Raw genomic sequence first — 19,864 nt, 5'->3', positions numbered from 1 at the left:
CTTTCACTACCTCTCTTTCTCAGTCAGCCTCTCTTGATTTGTTCCTCTATATTTGTCTCACTGTGTGTTTCTGTCTCTGTATCTATGTGTGTTTTTTTCTAAGATGGTTCAGAACATGGGAATTAGGAGAAAATTCTAGAATTGTAGAATTATTAGAAATACTAGATCCCTTTATAACCCAATGAGATTATTTGATTCTCCTTCTCTTGACACACAGATTCTACCAGTTCATTCATTCATTCATTCAGCTCACATTTACTGAGGCTCCCCTGTGGTCCAGACACTGTGTTAAGGCAGGATATTCTGCACATCATTGGCACTCACCAATCTCTCTTAAACTGCCTTGAGCTCACCTGGTCTCCAGTGCTGAAGGCAAGAATAAGAAGCAAATCCTCATCACATGCGCTCTTAATGTAATGCTGAGTTCCCATGGGGAAAAATACCACATCTCCAATGTGAACATTAAACTCTGTGATACCCTGAGTGTTAATAACGCCAACCTAAAGAGAAGGGAAAAAACGGGGTTGAAGTCAAGCAAATAAAATCAAATATTCATAAAGGAGAAGTATTAATAATGAAGAACAGATGAATAAAAACACTTCTTAGTGAGGGTAAATGGCAGAAAATGGAGGCCATCTCTCACATAAAATCTGAGACAGTCCCACAGAAGTCAAAAGATACTCTATTGTAGTAAATGTTCCTCAACATGCATTAGTGAGTTCAATACTGTGGAACATCATGCAAAAAGAGCACCGGTCACTATGTTCTAATTAAAGGTTATAAATTACTTTCCCTAATTAGGCAGAGGATTTACATTTCAGGGTTCTACTGCCCCCCTCATGCCCTCCTTCCTCCCTGGTTGGGAAAACTCATCCTTCTGGGAGAGCAGCAGCCTAACAGTCTTCCTTAAAAGAGACACTAAAGGAGCACACAGGGGTGCCTGGGTGGCCCAGCTGGTTAAGCGTCTGACTTCAGCTCAGGTCATGATCTCAAGGTCCATGAGTTTGAGCCCCACATCGAGCTCTGTGCTGACAGCTCAGAGCCTGGAGCCTGCTTCAGAGTCTGTGTCTCCCTCTCTCTCTGCCCCTCCCCTGCTCACTCTCTCTCTCTCTCTCGTAAATAAAGATTAAAAAAAAAGATTTGGGGCGCCTGGGTGGCTCAGTCGGTTGGAGTGTCCGACTTCAGCTCAGGTCACGATCTCGCGGTCCGTGAGTTCGAGCCCCGCGTCGGGCTCTGGGCTGATGGCTCGGAGCCTGGAGCCTGCTTCCGATTCTGTGTCTCCCTCTCTCTCTGCCCCTCCCCCGTTCATGCTCTGTCTCTCTCTGTCTCAAAAATAAATAAAACATTAAAAATAAATAAATAAATAAAATAAAAAAATTAAAAAAAAAGATTTGATTTAAAGGAGCACACAAATGCACACCTGTGAGCGTATAACAACACCAAAAATAAAATCTGATCCTTGAAATAGAATTTGTGAGAGATTACAACGCCCATTTCCAGTTTATTAAAGCCTTCACCTCTAAAAACATAAAACTTTTGCTATGGATGAAATAATAAGTGTGTAATAATCAGTCTGGTTTGGTTCTTTCTGTCAGGATTAAGACAGGTACAAGCCAGAAGCCCACCTGACTCGCGTAAGCTGGCATAGAAGCCCTGCCATTAAGTCCCTACTGTAACACGCTACTCACTGTGACTTCCCTTATGGTAACCATGTGATTGATCATCCAAACCAAGACTCTCTGAAGGGTCAGCAGTCTCACCAAGATAAGTGTACATCAGAAGGATCTTGCATAAACAAGGTTACGTGGCCGCCCTAGTGACGCTCCACACACCTCCCCAGCCATCACCACTCACATTACACTGAGAGGCAAACAGCCCTTTTGTATTCCCCAAAGGGCAGCACATTAAACCTTGCATTACCTAAAAATGCAAAACTCTGAGAATGTAAAATGTTCCAGACCCTTCACCATAAGTAATAACCTCTGTATCACTTCTGAATGTTCTTAGCCTCTTCTCACGCCAACGTCAAAGTTGGAAGCTAGCTAGTAGGACCTGCATGGTATCTTCTGAGGAAACTGTGCCCAGAAAGACGCTAGCACCAAGTCTTTCAATGTTACCAACAACTGAACCAAAGAAAAACCTCGTGTTTCCTTCTTTCTGAACTAAAAAGGAAAGTTCAAAAAAGTGTTCGCAGTGAAATTACCTTAGCACATCCACTTATTACGTATCCCATTTCATTTGCATTAAAATGAAAATGTGGCTGTCGTAATCCATTGTTATAAATTCTGAGTGTACTCAAAGTGAGGGCGTTTTGATGCTTGGAAAAGAAAAAAAGAATTAAATCCAGTTATTTAGCAAATATCCTACTCAGCAACTTAACCATTCACATAATCATAACTAATCCTAAATGCAGCCCTCACTCTGAACACGGGATTTTTTATGTCCTTTACATTTACTATGTCACAATCTCATAAGGTTGGAAGTATTATCCCCCACCTTTTTTGCAGGAGACAAAAGTGAAATGTAGATTAGCTGTGATTTACTTAGGGTCAGCAGTGGTGGGACTGGATTAGAATCAGGGAACTTGTGGGTCACTATGCAAGGCAGTGGGTTGAGCATTTAAAAACAAATCAAAGAGAAATCTCACAAGCATCTAGTCCTTTGATTAATGTAACCATCCATGCCGAGAAGTTAAGCTCCCAAATCCACATTGAGGCCTCAATTAATAGTTTCCATTAATCAAATCAATGTTTGACTAGATGTTTCTTCTTCCTTTTTTCCAAGAGAAGGCTGAATCCAATCTAAATTTCATATTTAATCCATCATCAAAAATTTTTTTTCTCAGGGCCCCTGGGTGGCTCAGTATGTTAAGTGTCTGATTCTTGATTTGTGCTCAGGTCATGATCTCACTGTTCATGGCATTGAGCCTCGTGTTGGGGCTCCCTGAGAGCACAGGGCCTGCTTGGTATTCTCTCTCTCTCTTTCTCTCTGTCCTTCCCCTGGCTTGTATATTCTTGTTCTCTCGTGTTCTCTCTCTGTCTCTCTCTCTCTCTGTCTCTCTCTCTCTCTCTCTCTCTCTCTCTCTCTCTCTCTCTCTCTCTCAAAAATAAATAAATAAACATGTAAAAAATTTTTTTCTCAATTACCTGATTCAGGAATTCACTAAAAATTTGTTCATGGCTGCTTAGTTCACTTGCATTTTTCCAGTATTGTGCCAGTTGTATTATTCCTCCTGGAAATCTATATTCTTTTGAGCCTGAGTCAGATGAAGTTGAAAAAACAAAGATAAAATACTTCAAAATGGTACTACAAAAGGAGAGTCAAATGTAGTCCCACTAAGGTACTTAAGCTCTTCTACAGTCACAGAAAACATGGTAGGAATTGTTACCATCAGACCCCATGTGCCCCTAAGATATTGATCTGATACATACCTAATACATCAGATACTATCCTACCTTCCAAGCTCTCCTGAAATTTTGAACAGACTGTTCAACTCAGGAGACCTTGCTAAAGAATTCGACAGTCATCCTACATATCAATTTCTGTCTCGCCCTCTAGGTCCCATCAGCCCTACCTCTTTAAATTCTCTTGCTTCATAACAATTATCTCCTCAAAACTGTCACAGTGTGGGCCGCCATCTTCCCTCACCTGAGGGACATCAAGAGCTTCCTGACTCATCTCCCTGCCTCTTATCTGGTCCCTTCCAATCTATTCTCCACAATTCAGCTAGACTGACCATCACTTCAAAAAGCCAACACTAACTCAAAAAGATATCTGTATCCCCATATTCACCACAGTATTATTTATAATAGCCAAGATATGGAAACAACCTAAGAGTCCATCAATAGATGAATGGATAAAAGAAGATGTGGTACATATATACAATGGAATATTATTTAGCCATAAAAAAGAATGAGATCTTGCCATTTGGGACAACATGGATGAACCCTGAGGTCATCATGTCAAGGAAAATAAGTCAGACAGAGAAAGACAAATACCATATGATCTCATTTATAGGTGGACTCTAAAAACAAAAAACAAGCTCATAGATAAAGAGAACAGATTGGTGGTTGCCAGAGGCAGGAACTAAGGGTGCCTGCAAAATGGGTGAAAGGAGTCAAAAGGTACAAACTTCTAATCATAAAATAAATAAGTCATGAGGATGTTATATACAGTATGGCAACTATAATTAATAATACTATGTTATATATTTGAAAGTTGCTAAGATCTTAAAAGTTCTCATTGCAATAAAAAGAATTCTGTAACTATGTATGGTGACTGAGGTTAACTAGATTCATGTAGTGATCATTTCTCAATGATACCAAATCATTATGTGGAACACCTGAAACTAATATCATGTTTTATGTCAATTAACTTCAATGAAATAAACAAAATAATTTTATTTTATTTTTTTTATGTTTTAAATTCTTTTATTTTTTATTTTTTATTTTTTATTATTTTTTTTTAATATATGAAATTTATTGTCAAATTGGTTTCCATACAACACCCAGTGCTCATCCCAAAAGGTGCCCTCCTCAATACCCATCACCCACCCTCCCCTCCCTCCCACCCAACAAAATAATTTTAAAAACTAAATACAAGGGTTGCCTGGGGTGGCTCAGTCAGTTGAGCATCCGAGTTTTGATCTCAATGAAATAAAAATAAAAAATAAATACAAAACCTAATTGTGTCACTCTCCTATTTAAAATCTCTAATTCCTCCTCTTTTCCACCAAGATAAAGTATAGACTCATTGTTGTGGTTTCTAAAACCTGCATTGTTAGACCCCTTCCTCTCTTGTCAGCCTCTTATCCGGAGACACCTCCAGCCCCAACATACACCCCTCACACTTCGAAATCTTGTATGACATTCTCTTTTGCTTCCAATCCTTTTCTCTCATTTCCTACTCTGTAGAGAAATGTGTTTTTTCAAACTCCTCTTGACTGTGACCAAGTGTAAAATAAAAGCATGCCATATCCAATACACCTATATAATCACATATATAAACCGTTAACTGAAAAGGCTTCACAAAATAACATACTATACCTTTAAGGTCATAAAAATATCTCCACACAAGACTATCTGGAGACTGGACATAACTAGGATTTATAACCAGTTCTGCCAAGTTGGGAGGAAGGTTGACCCCCTGATCCTCTTTTTGCTTATGGAATGTTCTAATGAAATTAATTCCACCTTCAGGCTGAAACACATAAAAAATCATGTAAGATATTGGTGAAACATTCTACAAATTTTAGTAATAGAAGGGTGGGTAGCCAAGGATAGGGTAGCATCAGCACAAGTGTGGTTTTCAGTGGCCCGTGACCTCAATTCACCTAAGGATTGTGATATTTATGAAAATCTTCTGAGTTTTCAAGGCACTTGGCTTTAAATGTGTTGGTGTTTTTTGTTTTGTTTTGTTTTGTTTTGTTTTGTTTTGTTTTGTTTTGTTTTGTGTGTGTGTTGGTGTTTTATAATCCTTAAAACTCCTACAAAAATATACTCTGGTCCTCATACTTACCAATACTCTCCTAATAACTCATTTTTTTCCACTTCTCTCTATAACATCAGATCCAGGATCTGCTGTGAGATAAATCTCAAACCCTCACTAGATAGACTTCTAAATTTACCACAGAACCCCTTCCAGTTGCCACTCATAGGCCATCGCCAGTTCTTCTGATCACCCATTTATATTGTCAGCATCTACATCTGGCCCTCTCCCTCTACACCCAGCAGTATGCACAGTCCCTCCATGATAATGTAACTATTTAGAGAGACCAAAAGTAGCTTCCCTTCAGGAAAACTATGGGCTTCTCTGCATTAGGTTAGGAAAACACAATTACATCATCCGTAGCCAACTTTTCCCTGGAGGAGGTTATAGCTTTTCAGGGATGTAAATTATAGTAATTTTTATTAATGCTATCAAAACTATTTGGCCAATTCAGTATAGTTTCCTACAGAAGTCCTTCATAAAGGAAAGTAAAAGGTAACTCAACTTCAACACGTTTTATGTCTTTAGCAGGAACTCAAGTTATGCTCTTGAGTCTATTAGCCAACTCCTACCCTACTGACTGCCACCCTAGAAACACAAGTACTCCTGCTTTCTTTGTGCCTGTGTATGGCATACCCTCGTGCAGGGATTTGTTTCCAGCAGTGGTACAGACCTTAAGTGACCTGGAAGCAATGTCTTCAGGCATCGAAAAAAACACATCATCAACATCCAGGGTCTGAAGTTCATCATGTGTGGAAAAGAAGAGCAAGAAAAAGCAGTCTTCATCCCCCACATTCTTTATCCAGTGCAGAGTATTCTGAGGGAAGAAGATCACTTGGCCAGCTGTAACATTGTACGTGGTAACTACACCACCATCGTCAACCACCCCAATCCACGCCGTCCCCTGAAATATAAACAGAAAGTACATGCAGCATCACTTTAGAGGAAAGTCTCTCAAACTTTTTTCATTACCTCTCTTATCAGATCACATTATAGTCTTCTTTTACTAATGAATTACCACCCTATGACCCCATGAAATTTTAACACTACAGATGCAGTAAATCTGTAAACTGTACGTACATACTGCGTATGTGGTATACACATATTTGTGCTTTGTACATAAAAAGAGTAAGGTTTTTTTACCTTCCAAGGACCAGCTTTTGCCCCCTTGGGGGTAATATCGCCCCCCATTGAGAATTGGGAGTTCTAAGTTCATGCTTCAGAGTTTGGAAAGACTTCCAAGCACATGGATGTTCACAAGTGGTCACAGTGACATGCATGTACATTATGCATATGGATGCAAGTGAATTTTCTAGATAAAAGGTCTATATACAATTTTAACAATAATACTGATAGCAATAACACAGTGCTTTTACTGTGTGTCCGGATATTCTTCTCAGCACTTTATCTGCCTTACCTCCATTGTTCCTTGTATCAACCCTATAAAGCAAATACCATTATTATTCTCACTTTATAGATGAGAAACTGAATCTGGACAGAATGTACAATTTTCCCAAGGTTCCTCAGCCAGTCAATGGCAAAGCTGGGATTAAGACGTAAGCAGTCCAGCTCCAAAGTCTACACTTCTTTAAATTGTGGTAAGAACACTTAACGTGAGACCTACCTTCTTAAGTTTTTAAGTGCTCAATACAGTACTGTTACTGACAGGCACAATATTGTAAAGAAGATCCCTAAAACTTAACTATCTAGCCAAGATATCTAGAAGAAGAGACTAGAGTGATAGTTGCCAGAGGCTGGGGGTGGGGGCAGAAGTCTACACTCTTAATCCATATGACACCATACTTCCATTCCACTTATACAAAATCCTTTTTCTCATCCTCTAATCATTTCCCCAGCATTATGTTGCCAAGTAAGTAGAGAAGGCAACATTATTTCTTCCAGAGTTTTACCAGAAACTCCTGGTCATTAGGGAAGCATCCACAAGCAGTCTTTACTGTGTCTGCACAGACATGTACAACATGTTCCAGACGGGTATTAAAGATGTGGGGGAAAGGTGAACCTCTAAAGAGCTCTCTCCAGGTCTACAGGTGGAGAATAGCAGAAGCGTGTATCTAGTCACATCACGGAACCAACTACTCCAGGCGCAGAGACAGCACAGTGGCCGATGGGACACACACCGCAGGGCCATGCACACTGGCCACCCCGCTGCACAGCTCCTCTCAGGGCCACTCCTCCCAAGGTTTTTGTGAAAACACTCAGAAACAAAAGCAACTTCCATGGGTGGCTACACAGTAGAGGGACTTCCTTCACATCCTACTGATTGGTTCCTTACCATGTGAGTGATTGGTCCTACCATTTTCCTGGGACCTAAACAATATTCTAGCCCAAACTTATTTCCTATGGAGTTGAATCCTTTTTGTATTTTTGTAATTAAGATATAATTGACTTACATTTTATTAGTTTCAGGTACACAACATAAAGATTTGATACTTATAGATATTGTGAAATGATCACCACCAGCCTAGTTGTAACATCCATCACCCTCATTAGACTTTCATCTTATGATGGGAACTTTTAAGATCTACTCTCTAAGCAACTTCCAAATTTGCAATACAGTATTATTAACTACAGTTACCATACTATATATTACATCCCGTGATTTACTAATTTTATAACTGGAAGTTTGTACCTTTTGGCCACCTTCTAGCCCACAGTTAGAAGCTCAGATTATAAACTTTCTCTGGGCTTCCAGAACAGCAGCCCCAGACTGAGCTGGAGTCCAGGCCTGTTATCCACCAGAACATGTTCCACGTTAATCTCCCTAGCTTGGGGTTTGTTTTTAAGGGTCCCCTTGCATCTATCTGCCTCTCCTTCCTCCTACCACTCTGCCACTACTCAGCCGAAGCCATGGAAACCAGCCTTTTGGAGACTGTTCTCTTTTACATATTTGGCATGTGTGGAAAAAAGACAAGAAGTCAGAAGACATGGATTTTGTCCCAGGCCAGCCAATAACTACAGTTTATCTTCAGAAAACTTAATCTATCTGAGCCTCTGTTCTCTCATAAGAAGTAAGAAGTGTTTGATCTCAGGGGCACCCGGGTGGCTCAGTCGGTTAAGCGTCCAACTTCGTCTCAGGTCATAATCTTGCAGTTCGTGGGTTCGAGCCCCACGTCGGGCTCTGTGCTGAGAGTTTGGAACCTGGAGCCTGCTTCAGATTCTGTGTCTCCCTCTCTCTGCCCCTCTGCCACTGACACTTTCTCTTTCTCAAAAATAAATAAACATTAAATTTTTTTTTTCTTTTTAAAAGAAGTGTTTGGTCTCAGATACAACTCTAATCTCTCTTTCTGTTATAAATTCTAAAACTGAATGAATTATCAAGTATAAAAAAGGAGTTTCATGAACAACAGAAATGTGTCCCATAAGACTGTCTGATCTATTAAGAAGACCAGCAGGGCAGGGCCAAACTCTGAAAGTGCCATGAGCACTTAGTCACTACAGTTTCCCCTGTGTTTGGAATACAGAATGTAACAATACACACGTTTCAGAATTCATGAATTATTTGAAATTCAAGGGAGAACACACATTTTACCTCCAGCTCTATTTCACTTGACTTCCAGACAATTCTACAAAGTGTGAACCACAAAAGGACATCCAATTGGCCTGATCTTAGGGACTCCAGGCTGAAAATCAGCAATCCGCTTGTTTCTTTAGAAGAAAGCTGCCGTCTCTTTGATCATTAGATCAGAGCTACCAGTTTTAGCTTTGGCTCAAAGGATGGAACAGTGATCTTATTTTAACAACAGCAGATGAAAAATGATTGGATACTGAAGAAAAGTTCAAAGTGATGCCAAGAATAATTACAACAAACAGGTTAATGCTTGAAGGCACTGCTAACTGATCTAACTGAACACACAGCCAAAGCCTGGATGCCGTCTGTCACGGAGTTAAGAAGGCTCTGCAACAACGAAAATAATAGCTTGAGGACACACAGCTTAAATACTCGGGTGCAGCATGCCGGGCAAGCTGGTTGTACCTGTGCAAGATAGCCGTGTTCGTTAGCATTGAAGTGCCAGTGAGGGGCCCGGAGGCCATTGCTTTTTATCCTCAGGGTCCCCAGAGTCATGTGTGATCTCTGACTGTTCAAGCTGCTGCCAAAAGCCTCTTCTTCGATGCTGAGATAGTCTTTGACATCGTTCCTATACCGGGCCCACTGGATTGCACCACCGGGGAATTCAAACACCTGAAAAGGCACAAGCAAACAGCCATCAACACGGAGGCCATCTCCCAAGGAACACGAGGCCTCTGTGGTGTACAGAGTAAGAGGGAGGCAAAACAGAAAAGGCAGTGGTGGTGAGGCAAATACTGGAGCCCCAGAAGGGAAGAGGAAGAACGGGTCTGCAAGACTTGGGGGATGACAGCAGCGGCTTCCAGGGCTGTCAGTCTAGTCCCTGTGAGACATGAAAAGAACACCTGTCTTGACAAGAGAATCGAAGCTTCGCATGTGTCTGTCTGCAGTTCTCCCCTCCCGCCCGACATAGAGCTGTATCTACCACAGAAAATCTCTGCCTCGAGCCCATCAACCCAACTCCTATGCTTCTTGCTGCCCACCTCCCCTCAGCTAGACGGCCCCCCACTGGTTCCTTCCAATGAGGAGGGCACAAAGCTTAGGAAACAGGCACAAAGCTTAGGAAACTCTGTTCTGAAATCCCCTTTACAATAGAGGATTCTTTTTCCTAAATGTATGATTCATACCTTGGACTTAGGTAAATGGTTAAGAAACTGGAATTTTGGATCCACAGCCTTTTGCACTACAGGAGTTGTTTGCAGAGGCCGGGCTTCGAGTCCTAAATGAACTTCTGAATGTGGCTGAGAGTTCTGAGTATAAACCAAGGAAAGTATCAGTACTCCTACTGCAGTGGTGATGGTACAGGCCAAGAGACATACCAGGAAAATGTTCATCAATGACCACCGCCTCTTCTTTTCCTAAGAGAAATTATGAAGCCATTATTCTCTACTCTTGATGCATTAAAAATATTGCCTCCTTTCTTAATTTGGTTTATTTTTTTCTTTTATTTAAAAAAAATGCATGTGTGGAATAAATATACTCAGTAAAATAATACATGTTATAAATAAACACACACACACACACACATCCCATATACCTTGCTGACACCAAATAAACAAGAAAAAAACTAAACATATGAAAACCTGAGGCACAGAATAAATTCCTAGGAAAGTAAGTAGCCAGTTAAGTTTGTATATCAAATGTATTCCAGCACAGCCAATTAGTCCCTATTTACCAGGTTCTTCACCTGAAAATTAAAGATGTTATAAAGACTATTTTCTGTGAACTTTTTAGTTCCAGAATGTACATATGCATTTACATGTACAGGTAATAAGCATGAGAAAAGTAACATACTAGTAAACAGGTCTGAGAAGTCTCAGCCTCTTTGTCCCTCCCTCCTTCATTTAAATAGCTTCATTAAACCCCTTCCTTCAGTGTATTACCGATATGAGTTACTAACCCATCTACCAAGTCTGAGCACAATATTTCCATGCATTTCCATGTTACTACTTCCTGGTTTCACATCACAAATATATGCTAAAGCCAACAGTATCATTTCTGTGAGTTAAAATCCACATTACTGAGAGCTGTGAAGAGAACACACACCCTAACATTTGGATCAATTTGCCCTCACTCCTCTGACCACTACAATGGCATTCGTAGGTACTGATGGTCTCCTGTCCACTGTTCTCTGAATTCCTTCTTCTCTGAGCAGGCATATCTTTGATTACTAGCAACTCTGACATAGATGTGAGTACATCAACATTCTTAAATGATACACTTTACATAGCATAACCATGTATCAACATATCCAGTTTAACATTGTATCATGACATTATACTGCACCATAAACAACTCTTTATGGAGGCCTGGACCGTTACAGAGCTAATGCAGCTGTGAGCTAAGAGTTTATGAGAGAAAGCAAATCAAGAAATGCTCAGAGCAGGAGATGTAACCTTTCCAAAGAGGGTTACTTGAGGAAAGCTGGTCTAAAGAGGGATTCTTTCCTAAGGTCTGCATAAAGGTTGGCGGTGAGCTAATCTCAGGATATAAATCTTCACTTTACCATTCTGAAGATGGTGTTCATCTTCCCCGCAGGCAAAGTATTCTGCATGGCATCTTCATGCATTTCAAATGCTGAGTTGTCCATTCCCAGAAACAAGCAACCAATTCACTGAAAAAGAAAAAGGGGAAGAATGTAGCTCTAGCAAATGGGGAGATCCCTGAGAGGTGAAGAATGGTAATTCTTAAGTAAGGGAGTCCTTATATACAGCTGAAAGGAAACGAAATAAGGAAGCTGTCTCTTAAACTATAATCTTGGTTAAAAAAAAAAAAAAAAAAACCCTAGAGAGAATTGCCAAATTAGAGTCCAATAAAACACTTCCATTGGTCCTCAACTCTTTGCCCACTGATGACGCATACACAGATAATGATAAATGACATTTATTTCCTTCTCTTGCTACGTGCCAGGCACTGTCCTAAGTGCTGCATACATACATTCTGTGATTTAGTTCTTATAGCAATTCTATCAGGTACCATGAGTCTTCCCATTTTGTGGATGAGGAAACTGAGGCATGGAGAGTGAGTGCAGTAACTGCCCAAAATCACGCAGCTAATTTTAATGTCAGAGCAAAGCACCCTTGAAGATTTTTCAGGACACTGGTTTTTGGCAGTTTCATGGTGGGTGCTTAGTCTAGTGCAACCTATTTCACCCAAATCAGTCCTGCCTCTAAACAATGGGACTGATTTTTCCATGTGGTTTCTTGAAGAATTTTGTTACAGTTAAATCTTCATTTGAAATTCATTTGCATCATACTTCCTGGTGATGAGTGGTAGCCTGAATAATGCAAAAAACCACTCCTATAATCCACAAAGTGGTCCATCCTTCTTTCCTATCTTCCTATCTGTATCTTTCAATAAACATGACTGAATGCCTACTATATTCCAGACTGTCTGCCACTCCTGTATAATGGCACGAGGCCTTGGAATAGCTCATAATCTAGCAGGAGAAATGGAAAGCAAACCATTACCAAAGACTGTGCTGTGTTATGCTAGAAGTATGTACAAGACTCTCCTGCAAGGAGAGAGAAGATAGTGATTGTGTCTGATATGGAACTTCTCTGAAGTCATAATTCTGAGCCGAGCCTTGGAGTCCCAACACGGCTTCAGCAGAAAGGCACAGTTAATTACATTCTATTCCATATTTCTAGCTTGTCTATAGGCAGCTCTGCAACATTCCATATCGTAAAAATGTAAACCCTCTCTGGGCCAGGCAGCTCAGGATCCAACACGGATGAGGGTTGTCATTACGCTCAAGTGATGGAGAGTTGACCCTATGGCCTTCCTATCATAGCTCATCAAATGTAAGATGCAGCCCTGCGTCATACTAATTTAGCCTTTTCCAGCCAAGACATGGAAACTGGCACTGATTTTGAAGCCATAAATTATTTAAAACAATTGTTTTAACTGTGGGGCCAGTAAGGTGATGCCATCTTGTTTTCAGGGTACCATAAAACACAATGTTTTCCTGTTGGATTTTCCCTGTGCATTTGTTAGCTAGAATCCATTCCACACCTTAACATCTCTGAAAATGGGTTGTGCCTTGCAATGAGTGCTCTCTAAGACTCAGTGAAAGTTTGCCACTTTCCTTGGTCTTATCGACAAATGGTATACTACACGGATCTTCAAAGCAAGTTTTACACGATTTTATATTTTTCTGTTTTTCTTTCTTGGAAGTATGAAAACACAGTCCTCTGTCACCTCTGGGAGCTACACTTAGCATTTATTTAAATGGCAAGACAAGTAAATCATCCACCAGGCTATATGAAAACTCACTTCAGCACTAAACCAGAAATGCTGTGGCTGGATGGGGTCCTTTTGATCTTTGCAGATAAGAAAACAGGGGGTCAGAGAGGCTAAGTATTTTTCCCAAAGTAACACAGTAAGTCACTGGCAGAGCCAAAACAAATGCCCAGCTCTCCCACTTTCAGCCGGAGATTTTCCTATTTCTATTTGCTGCAAGGGAACATCATGCCTTTGATACATGTACACATAGTTCAAGGTGAATTGAAGCAAAACAGTGGAAAGCAGGAATAGTATCAAAATCATGCTAAGACATGTGAATGTTAACTGGGTGGTGCAGCCCAGAGACCCCTCAGTAGTGGGTATGCTAGCCATTCACACCACCCACAGAAGTGGGGTCATTTCTGCCAGACCAGAAATGCTTGGCAGCCTAGGAAGAAAGTAGGCAGAACTGCAAACTGAACCAGAGTCTGCAAATAGCAGCCAAATCACCAAGCAGTTCCACAAAGAGAAGAACATTAGTGACCCCACTTTTCCAACAGCCCATTTTTTTCTAATACACCCAATCCCACATGTAATAATCACTTTTAAACAAGTGCCATACTACTTATATGTGGTGGCCAAAGACAAACATGGGTCAATATCTCAAAATTGGAAATAACAATTAACAAAGACATGCCCCATACTTTTGTTTTGACTTCAAAATGATGAAGCTAGTGTGCCTCCAAACATAAACACCTGCAAATATCTCCTACGGTTCACTTATGCTGTCAACTATAATACTTGCCCAATTCAAACATGACTAGGAAATGCAAACATTTTTATTCATCAGTGGCCAGGTTTGTACCCAAAATATTTAACCATCTCGAGGGCACAGGCACTGAGCAGTCAGAACAGGAGTCGTTAGTTGCCATGATCACTAGATGAATGCGTGCTAGGTGAACATCAGCCCTGCCCATAGTTACAACCAGAGCACGAGTTTATAGAGGAATGGTGACTGCACATTCCGGAGCCAGACCACCAAGGTTTGGATCCTAACTCTGCACTTATTAGCTGTGTGACCTGGGGCAAGCCATTTAAACTTGCTGTGCCTCGGGGCGCCTGGGTGGCGCAGTCGGTTAAGCGTCCGACTTCAGCCAGGTCACGATCTCGCGGTCCGTGAGTTCGAGCCCCGCGTCAGGCTCTGGGCTGATGGCTCGGAGCCTGGAGCCTGTTTCCGATTCTGTGTCTCCCTCTCTCTCTGCCCCTCCCCCGTTCATGCTCTGTCTCTCTCTGTCCCAAAAATAAAAAATAAAAAACGTTGAAAAAAAAAAAATTAAACTTGCTGTGCCTCAAGTTCTTCAATCATTCATTGGGGTTAGTAATGTTGCCTTCGTAAAAGCATGAAAGGATTAAACGAGTTAATATACATAAAGCACTTAGCACAGTGCCTGCATACAGTACATACCCAATTAATGTTCATCTGGTTCCTTTTAATAAGTACAAGTAGACTCACTGTAATACCTATACTTTACCATAGCATAAGGACACTTGAGCTCATAAACCATCTATGACCCCTCATAATAATTCAAATTACTACATTCTCACCTGTTACCCTGAACAATATGTAAATTGTCCTTATTTTTAAAATTAGAGTAAAAAGACCTGCTTACATTAAGCTAGTAGAATTTTAACTAAAACCCAGGTTTTCTTACTGACATTCCAAGGAGCTTCCTATCGGGACCATATCTAAGTACTACAAAGCAGAAGCAATATAATCTTTTATATTCTTTTATATTCTCTTTTATATTTATATTCTCTTTTAACCCCTTCATCTTCTTCTAATCTACTTAATATTATTTAAACCATGATCACTTTAATTTCCAAACTGGGCAGTGCTGGGAAGAAGGCAGGAATCTTTAATATCTATCAGTAACCATCAGATATCTAACAAAAATCTGTTTTTTTTTTTTACTTTAAAAAAATGTTTTTAATGTTTATTTGTTTTTGAGAGAGAGAGAGAGAGACAGAGCATGACAGGGGAGGGGCAGAGAGAGAGAGGGAGACACAGAATCTGAAACGGGCTCCAGGTTCTGAGCTGTCAGCACAGAGCCTGATGTGAGGCTCAAACTCTGAAGGCGAGATCATGACCTGAGCCGCAGTCGGACGCTTAACCGACTGAGCCACGCAGGCGCCCCACAAAAATCCATTTTTTAATGTAGGAAATAGAAAATCACCATTAAAATATCAAAGTAATAATTGCTGCAGGCAAGATCCCTCAATGGGTGCTAAAATTACTGGTTGAAAGGTTAAGCTGAAAACAGAATATTTGTATATTCCTAAAGTATCTCTCCTAAATACTCAATAATTACACAAAAGGGCAGATTGTGAGTTCAGCGTGGAGAATCCTGGGATGCACCATCCTGGCCACGTGAATAAGGTTAGCATCATCTGTGATACATGCTGACATCATATACCCTTAGATATGATGCACCAAAAGGGCAGATTATCTCTGGTCTATGGTAGCCGTCCTGGAAATGCATTACCCTCAGTCTAATCACGAGAAAACATAAAACAAACCCAGAGTGACATTTTACGTAATTACTGACTCTTCAAAAGTGGCAAGGTCATAAAAGGCAAGAGACTAAGGAAACACGACAACTAAACGGACTGGATGCTGGAACAGAAAAATGACATTATGGGGGAAAACTAGTGAAATCTGAATAAGGTCTATAAGTTCAGCTAATAGTATTGTGCCAAATTTTGAAAGCTGTTCTATGGTTATGTAGATGTTAACCATTCAGCGAATATCTGCAATGCCAAGGTCTGAAGTGTATGACTATCTTAAAATAAAAAGGAAAAAAGAAGAGGAAAAAAGAAGGAAGGAAGGAGGGAGGGAGGGCAGGTGGAAGAGAAGAAAGGAGGAGGAGGGAGGGAAAGCAAGAAGAGAGAGGGAGAGAAAGAAAATCCTGAAAAATAACCATTACCTCTTTTCCTGGACCCAGACTAGTTTATATTTCCCAACATCCTTAGCAGTTAGATGTGGCCATGTAACTGAGTTTTAGTCAATGACATATGAGCAGAAATTCTATTCCAAGCTAAGACCAAAAAAAACAAAAGAGAGTAAGCCCCCACCATGCCCCCTCTGCCTTTCACCAGCTGGATGCAGAGATAGCCTGGGGATGGCAAAGCCACGAGAGGGAAGGAGCCTAAGCCCACAGTTCACTGTGTAGACAAAACCCACTTACCAACCAGAACTCTCATTTCAAATTCTTGCATAAACAAATAATAAAGTTCTGTTCTATTTCACCAGTATACATCTGGGCAGTCTATTTGTTACCACAAACTAAAACAAACATATTTATACCATCTCCAGCCATTATTCTCACTAAGGTTTGCTGCCAGCTTTATTTTTTAAATGTTTATCTCCATTCCAAGGGCTAGGAGCTTACGAATAATATATTTGGCAAGTGTTAAGAGCTGCTGATTGCAATATCTATCAAAAAGATAAACTGAATATATATTAAGATATAACTCTTCATTAAGTGACTTGAATTTATTTTCCTGGAACACATCCAATCATAAAAGAATACTATTTTACTTAAACTGGGCCAACTAGAGCTGACATGACTAGCAGGGAAGTTCTAGGTTCCAATAAGAACGTTTCCCCAACTTCCTCCATCTCCAGGTTATCTGCCTTTTATAATTGTTCATGTGGCATAGATTGATAAGACAATGTTGAGGAATTCTTTCTGATTACTTCCTTTGAAATCTCTACCAGTAACAAGAATGATCAATGCCTTCATTATGTAAATGTTTCTTATCTGGTGTTCAACTTTCAGATGACCACTGGCTACCACAGATACATGAGGATGTACTATAAACCTGACACTGCAGAGATCACAAAAGTCATAGATGACATAGGCCCTTGCCTCAAAGACTCTACAATATAATGATTCATTCCAGCTAACAAATGCACAAGGAAAATCAAACAGGAAAAACATAAAGTTTTATGGTACCCTGTCAACGAGATGAGGAAATCACCTTACTGGCCCCACAGAGAAAACTTAAGCAATTATTTTAAATATTTTATATCCTCAAAATCAATGCCATCCATTTAAATTCCAGATCTTAATGGAAAAAGGCTCAATACATACTCCCCCTGCTCCCATACTCCACCATTATCCATTCCAACAGGTTCTCAAGAAGAACTCTAATATTACAGGAATTACGTGGGTATGAGCTTCTAAAATAATTGTCAGAGACCATTGGGAATGATTTCTGAACTTGTGAAATTAAGAAAATGAAAATATTCAGGACCCATGGGTGGCTCAGTCAGTTAAGCCAGTCTGACTCTTGACTTTGGCTCAGGTCATGATCTCAGGATTATGGGATTGAGCTCCACTCAACTGAGCTCCAGGTCTGGGCTGGGCCTGGAGCCCGCTTAATATTCTCTCTCCTATCACTTCAGCTACCACTTGTGCTCACTCTCTCTAAAGAGGGAGGAAGGGAGGAAGGGAGGAAATGAAAATGAAAATATTCTATTCATTCAATTCTACATGACAATCTGATCTTGGACTATTTCCTTAACCTTGTTAAGTCAGTTTCCTCATATGTATAAAATTAAGGCTAGACTAAATGGACTTAAGACAGTCTAGCTCTACACACTTGAATTGAGGATATAATTATTTTGAGAAAAAGCATTAGACTGCTAGCTTCCCAACACTCCCATTTTTTCAAGATTTCTTGGACATAATGATTCAGGATATTCAACATTGCAGTTATTTTTCCCCAAATTAAGTTGCTTCATATATAATTTATAGTGCCAATTTAAAAACATATTAACAGAGAAAGATAACTCCAGGAAGGCCACTGAGTGATTATATGAACAAATAACTAGCTGAGTCCAACTCCAGAAACCATTACAGCTGAAGGGGAGCAAATTTTGCCACCCCAAGATATACTCTTTGGCTTATTGATTATTTTAAGCTGGTTATTTTTAAGAAACAGCAGAAATGAGAGAAACTCTGAAAACAAAGTAGAAGTTCCCCTAAGGGAAATATCATTAGTTAGGGTGTTTCTCCCACCTTATGTCAGAAAGAGAGGAGATGACTCAATCTCAAGAAACTCCTATCAAGAAGGCTTGGGCTTAAATCTGCATAAAAATCTTACTCTTATTTACTGGGTTTGTCCTGGTAACTTCCCATAAATGACTCCCTATCCCAGCATCTTCTTTTATTTTTAGCTGACAATGGTATTTAAGATGATGGTTTTGGCCATTATGGGAGTTACTTACTTTTCCTGAGTCTCTCCCATATATGCTGGAGGTATACGTGTTATTACAAACTTTTGCTCGATTTTTCTCTTTTTAATTTCTGTCTCATGTTAATTTAATTCTTAGACCAGCCAGAATAAACTTGAAAGGCAGAGGAAATGTTTTTTCTCCCAACACAGCTCAAATCCATTCAATTAACAAATATTAACTAAATGCCCCATATGTGCCAGGTGTCATTCTAGTTGCCTGGGATATACCAGTAAATGAAAATGACAAAATGCCCGGCCCACATGTGGGTTACATTCTAGAAGAGGATCAGAACAAACAAATAGATGAATAAAAAGTGGTAATTCACATTCTACATTAGAAAATGGTAAGTGTTATGGGGAAAAAATAAGCAGGGAAAGGCAGAAGTGTGTGGCTTGGGAGGGAGCAATTTTAAGAAGGTGATCAAAATTTCCTAGAAAAGGGAGGCTCAGCTTTATTGGTGCCAAGCTATGTGCCCATAGGAAAAGAATAGAAATTGTGTCTTTCTTACTCTTAGGGTATGTGGGTGTTGGTAAGGGGAAAAAAAATTCAACAGAGTAAATTTGAAGATCTAATTGGCTTTATTAAATGACTCCTAAATAGGCAACATCCCATCTGACAAATAGAGGGGAGCTCCACTGAGAAAAACAAAAGAAAGGTTTTTTACAGGCAGAAAGGGCATTTAAAAAATGAAGGAATTGGGGCACTTGGGGGCTCAGTTGGTTAAGGGTCCGACTTCAGCTCAGGTCATGATCTCATGGCTCATGAGTTCGAGCCCCACGTTGGGCTCTGTGATGACAGCTCACAGCCTGGAGCGTAGCCTGCTTTGGATTCTGTGCCTCCGTCTCTCTGCCTCTACCCTGCTCACCCTCTGTCTCTCTCTCTTTTTCAAAAATAAATAAATATTAAAAGAAATCTTTTAAAAAAGAAGAAATTTATTCACAAGGACTCCATCCTTTAGGCAAGGTTCCTAAGGGGAACCAAAGGTGTCCATAAGTATATTTCCTAGTCTTGGCCAGGAAATTCCATGTTGATTGCTTAAAGGTTACATTCCTGAGGGGTTGAAACTACAGTCAGGTTAGATATTAAGTCTTGATTTACTGACTTGGGGCCTTAACCTAAGGGATACCATTTTGGACCTGTGGTTTTCTTTTTTAACAGTCTGAACTTATGTAGTCCATAAACTTTGATCCTATGGCCCCCCTTTTTTTTCTTTTAATTCACAAAGGAAAAAAAAAGTTTAAATTATTTCTTAAAAAACAACAAGC

The 19,864-nt window shown here is 40.1% G+C and overlaps 1 protein-coding gene across 4 annotated transcripts in view; it reads right to left on the bottom strand.

The window, feature by feature from the left end:
- CUNH18orf54 (chromosome unknown C18orf54 homolog) overlaps nucleotides 1-19,864 on the bottom strand; it is a 62,137-nt gene that overhangs the window by 2,406 nt on the left and 39,867 nt on the right. For 3 of the 4 annotated variants that reach the window (XM_053902740.1, XM_019464007.2, XM_053902739.1), the window contains 2 exons: nucleotides 11,580-11,687; nucleotides 10,320-10,431 (listed from right to left, as the gene is read on the bottom strand). In XM_053902740.1, the coding sequence (XP_053758715.1) occupies nucleotides 11,597-11,687 (91 nt within the window). In that variant the 3' untranslated portion in view covers nucleotides 10,320-10,431; nucleotides 11,580-11,596. Of the gene's footprint in view, nucleotides 1-353; nucleotides 501-2,203; nucleotides 2,318-3,146; nucleotides 3,257-5,045; nucleotides 5,200-6,160; nucleotides 6,392-9,481; nucleotides 9,689-10,200; nucleotides 10,432-11,579; nucleotides 11,688-19,864 lie in introns of those variants that run through there. The other variant, XM_019464008.2, reaches the window with a different exon arrangement.

The sequence above is a fragment of the Panthera pardus genome, unplaced genomic scaffold (assembly GCF_024362965.1).
Source record: "Panthera pardus isolate Hobbes unplaced genomic scaffold, ASM2436296v1 HiC_scaffold_15, whole genome shotgun sequence".
Taxonomy (NCBI): Eukaryota; Metazoa; Chordata; class Mammalia; order Carnivora; family Felidae; genus Panthera; species Panthera pardus.
This window is presented reverse-complemented; position numbering and strand designations above follow the sequence as displayed.